An 8,039-nucleotide genomic window follows, 5' to 3' on the forward strand; every position below is an offset into this window, starting at 1 on the left:
GGCTGCGCCGTGGGCTGCAAACAGCAGGGTCTGCAGGTTTCAACCGCCCTGTCGTGTCGCTATGAGTCGGAATCGACTCGATCGCAATGAATTTGTTACCTTTAAAAAAATTTTTTTAAGGTTGGGGTTTGTACCGTCTTCAGAAAGCACCACTTTGTTGATAGGACTATGCAGAAATGATCAGGCTATATAGTCTTAAATGCATAAATCTTTCCAACTTAAGGTCGTCCTTTAAAAATACGAATTAAGCGTTTTTTTGGAGCACTTTCTTAACTTGTTTTCGGCACTTATGCGTGGATTTGAGTTACGTTTAATTGGTTCCTAGGCTGAAGTTTTAACTTTGCTCTTGTTTTTCATGCAGTAATGTAGGTGACAATATGCTAGCTTTCGTTGCTTAGTTTTGGCGTTTATGTTTGCTAAAAATAAAGGCTGAGTTTTTGGAATAAGGTGAAAATGAGGAAGCCACGTTCATTTCATCTCAAACAAACAACATTGGGGGGTGGGGGAAGGACTAGGAATTTACAAGCAAATGTTAACACCTGTAACTAATTTTCCGGCATTTTCCCGTTGGCAGAACTTTTTAAGTCTTGATTTATTTTTAAAATCTAATGTTATATTCCTTGTACATTATCAATAGCCATATGCAAGGCTAGGAGTCAATTGGAAAAAATATTAATTCAAGTTATTGAGTATATTAGGTTCTTGTTATTTTTATGGATACAGAAGTAAGCATTTGTGGACAAGTTTTTATCCTACTGGGGAGACCACGAAATAAACAAATTGAAAGAAAAAGATAGAAGATGGTAATTCCTATACTGAGATAAAAATGGGATGATAGGTTGTCCTTTAAAAATACTAATGCAGGCATTTTCTTGGAGCACAATCTTAGCTTGGTTTTGGCATTTATCTGATTCTGAGTCTGAAAAAATCTTTATTTAATTGCAGGCTGTTTTACTTCAGATAAAGAACATGGTGAAACTAATTCACACATTCGCCGATCATGGTGATGATGTCAATTGTTGTGCCTTCTCTTCTTCCCTCCTGGCTACTTGCTCCTTGGACAAAACAGTCCGCCTGTACTCCTTAAGCGACTTCATGGAGCTGCCTTACTCCCCGTTGAAGTTCCACACATATGCTGTCCACTGCTGCTGCTTCTCCCCTTCAGGACATATCTTGGCTTCATGTTCAACAGATGGTACCACTGTCCTATGGGATACGCACAACGGACAGACTTTGGCTGTGATGGAACAGCCCAGTGGTAGCCCCGTGAGAGTGTGCCGCTTTTCCCCAGACTCCACTTGTTTGGCATCAGGAGCAGCTGATGGAACGGTTGTTTTGTGGAATGCACAGTCTTATAAGTTATACAGGTACGAAGATGTAAACTTTGATTTTCATCTAACTAACAGTGTTCTGAAACACAGGAAAAATAATAGTTTGATAAATGTAGCAAATAGGCAATTGCCATCCATCACAAGAAAGAATTTACTTGTAGTCTAATGATCAAAAAACAGGTGTTTAATATAATGCTTGCAAGAATACTTGGTTCTGAAAGTTTTATTTATTTTTTTTTACAGTAGGAGTTAATCTTGTTTGTCTTCGGAGTTTTTGGTGCATGAAACAAAGAAAATGTAGTCTTATGACAGGTTTAGTAATTCTAGATCTTATATATGCCATCTATGATTCGTCTTCTTAGTAATAAAATAGCAATAGGTATGTCAAACCTAACATTTTCCTGACCTGGATACTATTTTTAAGTTTTTAAAAAATAGGCGTAATACATTTGCCAACTCGGTATTTTGCATGTGTACACTTTAGTGACAACAATTACTTAATTATGTGGTGCAGTTATCACCCACATTCATTGCCACATTTCCCATTGTTGTAAACAAACTCAGTGTTTCCTAAACAATTGCTGCTCCTCTCCCCAACTTCTCAGCCATGGTAACCACTAATAAGCTTTGGTCTCTATGCTTTTGTCTCTTCTAGGTATTTATAAACTCGTGAGATCATACAATATTTTTTCTTTGTGATTGACTTCCCTTGACATGTTTACTTTTTTCCCCCTTAGCATGTTTTCACGGTTTATCTATGTTGTAGCATGTATCAGGACTTCATTTTTCTTTAAAAATTTATTTTATTTCTATTTATTTATTTTTAAGACTTCATTTTTCTATGACTGAGAATTTCGTTGTATGTATTCACAACATTTTGTTGTCTTTTCTGTTGATGGACATTTAGGTGGTCTCTACTTTGTAGTTATTGTGAATTAGTCCTGCAGTGAACACTGGTTACAGGTGTTTGTGTCAGTGTTTTCAAGTCTCGGCTATGTAACTAGGAGTGGAATTGCTAGAATGTAAGGTTCAAATTCACGAGGAACCACTAAACTGGTTTCTACAGTGACTCCATCATTTCCAACCAGCAATGGATCATGTTCTAATTTCTCTACAACCTCAACAACACTAGTTGTTTATTTTTTATCTTAGCCATCCTAGTGTGGGTTTGATTACATCTCCCTAAAGGACAATTAATTTTAGTGGTACAGTGGGTAAGCACTTGGCCTCTGCTCTGAACACACTCCTGCTGCATGGAAGAAAGATGTGGGAATCTGCTCTGAAAATCTGCATTCTTGGACACCCTATGGGACAGTTCTATTCTCTCCTAGAGGGTCACTGTGAATTGTATTCAACTAGAGTGCCCCGGGTTTTAATGGGCATTACCTGTTCGTGCGCTTGTTGGCCATTTCTATAGCTTCTGTGGTGAAATGTCTTCAAATCTTCTGCCTGTTTTTTAATTGGGTTGTCTTTTTGGCTGGTAAGTTGTAGGAGTTGCTTTGATATTGTGGATACTAAACCATTACACAATATATATCCTCCCCAAATTTTCCATCTGCAGGATGTCACTTCTGTGTTTTTTGTTCGTCTTTTGATGAGCACACTTTTTTTTTTCAATCAGTTTTATCTTTTGTTAATGCTTTTGGTGTTCTATCCCAGGCTTCATTGTTTAAAATGAGGTTAGGATACAATACCCACATGTTTTTTTCTAGTGGTTTTATAAGTTTAGTTTTTAGAGTTAAGCAGTCGATCCATTTTTAAATTCTCTTATATGAAATATGAATCCTTTGTTCTTTCGCATGTGAATATCCACTTCTGCCAGCACTGTTAAAGAAACAAATTATTCTGGCGTCATTGATTATGTAGCACCCTTGTTAAATTAATCATAAATGTGTGAGGTGATTTTTTCTCCGACTCTTCCATTCTATTCTATTGACTTGTTATATACAAATACTGTTAAGGTAGTCAGAACAGGGACCAGGGTGTCCACTGGGCATGCTCCAAACTTCAGGCTCCGAGCTGGGAGAGGCGATACACCTAGGTGGGCGTTACACCTGGATTGACCCCAATTAGGCCAGGTGGGCTTAATTCAGCCAATAGGGTCAACCAGTACTATAGACAACGCCTTCCGACGGCTTCTGAAAAGCCAGAAATTTTGAGTGGACTGGTCTCTCTCACGCTCTCTTCCCTCCACACTAGCGGCTCCTACACAGTACCCTGTGGCTGCTGCGGTCTTGCTGTCTCTGGTTTGTGTTCAGTTTATTGTAACGCCTGAAACGGCTTCTATCCTTTCTAAAAACCCACTTGGATTTTACAAAGCAGCCTTCGGCATGAATTTTTTTTTTTTAATCATTTGGTTAGGGGCTCATACAACTCTCATCACAATCCATACATATATCAATTGTATAAAGCTCATTTGTACATTCACTGCCCTCATCATTCTTAAAACATTTGCTCTCCACTTAAGCCCCCAGCATCAGGTCCTCATTTTCCCCTCCCTCCCCGCTCCCCCCTTCCTCATGAACCCTTGATAATTTATAAATTATTATTGTGTCCTATCTTACACTGTCCGACGTCTCCCTTCACCCACTTTTATGTTGTCTGTCCCCCAGGTAGGAGGTCACATGTAGATCCTTGAAATCAGTTCCCCTCTTTCCAACCCACTCTCCCTCCACCCTCCCAGTATTGCCACTCACACCACTGGTCCTGAAGGTATCATCCGCCCTGGATTCCCTGTTTCCAGTTCCTATCTGTACCAGTGTACATCCTCTGGTCTAGCCAGATTTGTAAGGTAGACTTAGGATCATGATAGTGGTGGGGGAGGAAGCATTTAGGAACTAGAGGAAAATTGTATGTTTCATCATTGCTACCCTGCACCCTGACTGGTTCCTCTCCTTCCCGAGACCCTTCTGTAAAGGGATGTACAGTTGCCTAGAGATGGGCTTTGGGTCCCCACTCTGCACTCCCACTCATTCACAATGATATGATTTTTTGTTCTGATGATACCTGATACCTGATCCATTCGACACCTCGTGATCACTCAAGCCTTTAAGACCCCAGGCGCTATATCTTTTGATAGCCGGGCACCATCAGCTCTCTTCACCACATTTGCTTATTCAGTGTGAATTCTTGTGCAAAGCTAAGGACTGAGGTATTTCTCACCCAAGAAATTAACGATACCAGGCTTCTTTGATTACCAAAGCTTATTCGTGGTTTTGAAATGAACCAAGCATAAGACCTCTTTATTTTTCAAGATTGCTTTGGGTGTTTATTCCCTGGCAATTCCATATGAACTTGATTAGTTTTTCCATTTCTTCAAAGAGGCTGTTGGAATTATGATGAGAATCGCATTGATTATAGTTCATTTTGGGTAGTATTGAATAATGTCTTTCAGTCCATGAAAAAAATTTTAGTGTGGTAAAGTGAATTTACTTGCTTTGGCTCTTTGATCCTTAGTCATTATAATTCCCACCAAATAAGTGGGTGGGAGTATGCAAATAAGGTGGTTGGGACTCTTGTGAGGATTGGTCAGTTTTGCCGTTCCTGCAGTCCTGAAAGGAGTCATCTCTGAAGCAGGAAATGAAAACTCATGACCACCAGGAAAGAAGACTCATAAATGGAGCACGTTGGAGATCCCCCCACGAAAAAGAGGTGATAGCCAAAAAAGCCTGCAGCGGAGTGGTTGCTGTCCTGTAGTGTTCTGTAGTGTTAGAGCTGCTTTTTAACCCTTGCCTAACTAAGCAGGGCTGAGGCCTTGGGGCTGTGTGGCCTAGAGGCTGAGCACCAGAAAGAGACTTGTCTGCTGGGCAGGGTTGAGGGGGGAAGCACTACTGACTGAGGAACAGAATCTTTAGCATTTTGCTCCCATAATAGTATTGCCTGAGAGTTCTTTAAGGTCATTGCCATGGACTAGTGAACCCAAGAGAGAAGTAAATTGCTGTGATGGGAAGGCTGCTGTCAGAATAGGATAAGGAAGTGTGGAGGCATGGCTGATACCTGCATAACCGGAATCTTCCTTGGACAAATGTGAATTTAGATTCTGCTTCCCTCTTGTGTAATTAGAGGAAATTAGATTTGTCATCCATACTGTTTCCTCATGTAGACTTTCTGTACTGTCTTTTAGCAATATGTTCTATTTTTCTGTATGCAACTCTTTCATATTCCGGGTTAAACTTATTCCTCGGTAGTTTATTGTCCACCCCCCCACCCCCACCCCCACACACCAAATATGTTTGAATGAACTTGTTTGTTCCTGAAGATTCCACATCCACTTCAATTTTACTTTCCCTCCTTTATTAGCTATTCAGACCCAGTAACTTATTTTTTCTTCTACAGTGTAGACATTTTCAAGTGTGTTTCTGCCTCATATTAGGGCCCTTAAGTCTGTCCTTGTTTTTCGGTTGATGGTCTTCATGGTTCTGTGGTTTATATTTGGGTCTTTGATCCATCTTGAGTTCATTTTTGTACATGGTGTGAAATATGGGTCTTGTTTTATTCTTTTGCAGGTGAACATCCAGTTTTTTGAGCACTGTTTATTGAAAAGGCCATTTTAGTCCTTTATAATAAATTGGATGTTTGTAGGAACTTGGTTGTGTTTCTGGGTTTTGAATTATAGTACATTGGCCTTCACATCTGTTGTTGTACCAGTACCAGGCTGTCTTGATTACTGTGGCTATCGCATAGCGTTTTAAGTCTGTGAGTGAAAGGGCTTCTACCCTGGTTTTATTTAATAGTGTGTTATTTATCCTGAGTTTCTGCTCCATGATTAGTTTTTCCATTTCTTTGAAAAATTGAGGTGGGATTTGGGAATTGCATTGAATTTATAGTGTTTTTGGTAACATTGATATTTTCACAATGCTTTTAGTCTACCTAACCAGGAATATGATAACACGTTCCATTTATCTAAGTTTCATCTGGTTTCTTGCAGGAGTGTTTTGTAGTTCTCCTTTTCCATAGTAAGATTAGTTCCTAAATAGTTTATCTTTTGTGTAGTTAATATAACTACATTATTCTTTTAATATACTCATATTTTTTCAGTATTGTCAATCTTAACAGGTTTTGATATGTTCTTATAGTTTGCTATATTGCCAATTTCTTCAATTAATTTCAGCAATTTAAAAAATCTAGTCTTTATTGGGTTTTCTATATCTACAAGCATATCTGTGAATAAAGAGTTTTGTGCCTACGGGGACACTTTAAATATCTTTCTGAAGTCTTACAACTCTAGCTAAAACTCTCAGGACTGTATATAAGGAAAGACGTGATCCATTCAAAGGGAGAATGTTTCCCCTTTCTCTCTATTAGGTGAGACATCAGCTGTTGATTTCACAGGTACAGGTTGAGGAATTTCCCTTCTCTTCCTATTTTATTGAGTGTTTTTAGCAGGAATGGCTGTTGAATTTTAACAAATGCTTTTTCTTCCACAATAGATAAAATCATATGGCTCTTGTTTATGTGGTGAATGAAGTGCATTGGTTTTTCTAATAGTAAACCATCCTTGCATAGTCTATATGAATCCCACTTCTTTTCTTCTAGTATATGAGGGTTTATTTTGCTGGCCTTCTTCCAATTGTTGTAGTTCATGTATTAAGGTGTTTTTTTTTTTAAGGGTGTTTATTTTATTTTGTCTATTTAATGGATGTAGTATCGCTAAAAACTCCCTCGAACTACTGCTTTTACAGTGCCTCAAAGATTTTGATAGGTTCTTTTCATTTTCACTTGTTTCACGGAATCTTCCTTGTTCTTTATTTCTTTAATCACCTGGTGCTTTTAAAGTATTGTTCAATTTCTGTGTATTTGAATTTTTGGAGTTGGTCTTTTGGTGGTTGATTTCTAGTTTTATGACATTGTGATATGAAAAGAAGGTTTGTAGTAGCTCAGTGTATTAAATGTGTTTAATCTTGCTTTATGGCCAACAAGACTATCTAGTCTGGAGTAGGTGCCTTGAATGCTAGGAGGAAGAGTGAAATGAGTTTTTGTTAGGTGAAGTGTTCTGTATACTGTATATCTAAGATCAAATTGATTGTGCTAATTTTTCTTTTGTTCTTTCTAGTTGATCTTTGGTCACAAGCAATGTGTTGAAGTCTCGTAGCATTGCATTATGGTCTAACTTGTCTATTTCTGTAAGAATTTGATTTAATGTATTCTTATGGTTTTTTAATTTGGTGCACTTATAATAATGGTTTCTTGTTTAATTAAAGCTTTAATAATTTATAGTGACCTTCTTTGTATCTCATTTTGTCTTTTACTTTGTCTGTTTTGTCTGATAATTAATATTGTTACACCAGTTTGCTTTTTACTCTTGTTTGATGTATTTTTTTCCATCCTTTGATTTTTAGTCTGTTTGTTTTTATATCTAAGGTGTGTTTCTTGTCACCACATATTATAAAGGTTCATGTTTTATTAACCACTCATTAGTCTTTGTCTCAACTAGTGAATTTAAAACATTCACATTCAGCGATAGTGATAAATATGGTATTGTTGGCATCTCTTTGTTGGTTTTTACAGTGTTACTGGTTTCAAGTTTCATAATAATTTTTTCGTATTGTGTTCCTTTAGTTTGTTAGTTGTTTTGTTGACACTCTTTTTTGCTTTTTTTTCACCACGACATATAATAAATTTCTCAATATTAAAGGAAAGGAAACAATCCTGAGAGCAGCCCGGCAAAAAAGAACAATCACATATGATGGCTGTATCAGTCTAGGTGCA

General features: G+C 37.8%; 1 protein-coding gene across 2 annotated transcripts in view; it reads left to right on the forward strand.

Annotated features, from left to right (window-relative positions):
• Positions 1 to 954: 954 nt before the first annotated feature.
• Positions 955 to 8,039, forward strand: part of WDSUB1 (WD repeat, sterile alpha motif and U-box domain containing 1) — a 49,494-nt gene continuing 42,409 nt past the window's right edge. For both annotated transcript variants that reach the window (XM_004703802.2, XM_030887887.2), the window contains exon 1: positions 955 to 1,367. In XM_004703802.2, the coding sequence (XP_004703859.1) occupies positions 970 to 1,367 (398 nt within the window). In that variant the 5' untranslated portion in view covers positions 955 to 969. The remainder of the gene's footprint in view (positions 1,368 to 8,039) is intronic.

The sequence above is a fragment of the Echinops telfairi genome, unplaced genomic scaffold (genome assembly GCF_000313985.2).
Source record: "Echinops telfairi isolate 266 unplaced genomic scaffold, ASM31398v2 ScPeMD7_4;HRSCAF=17, whole genome shotgun sequence".
Taxonomy (NCBI): domain Eukaryota; kingdom Metazoa; phylum Chordata; class Mammalia; order Afrosoricida; family Tenrecidae; genus Echinops; species Echinops telfairi.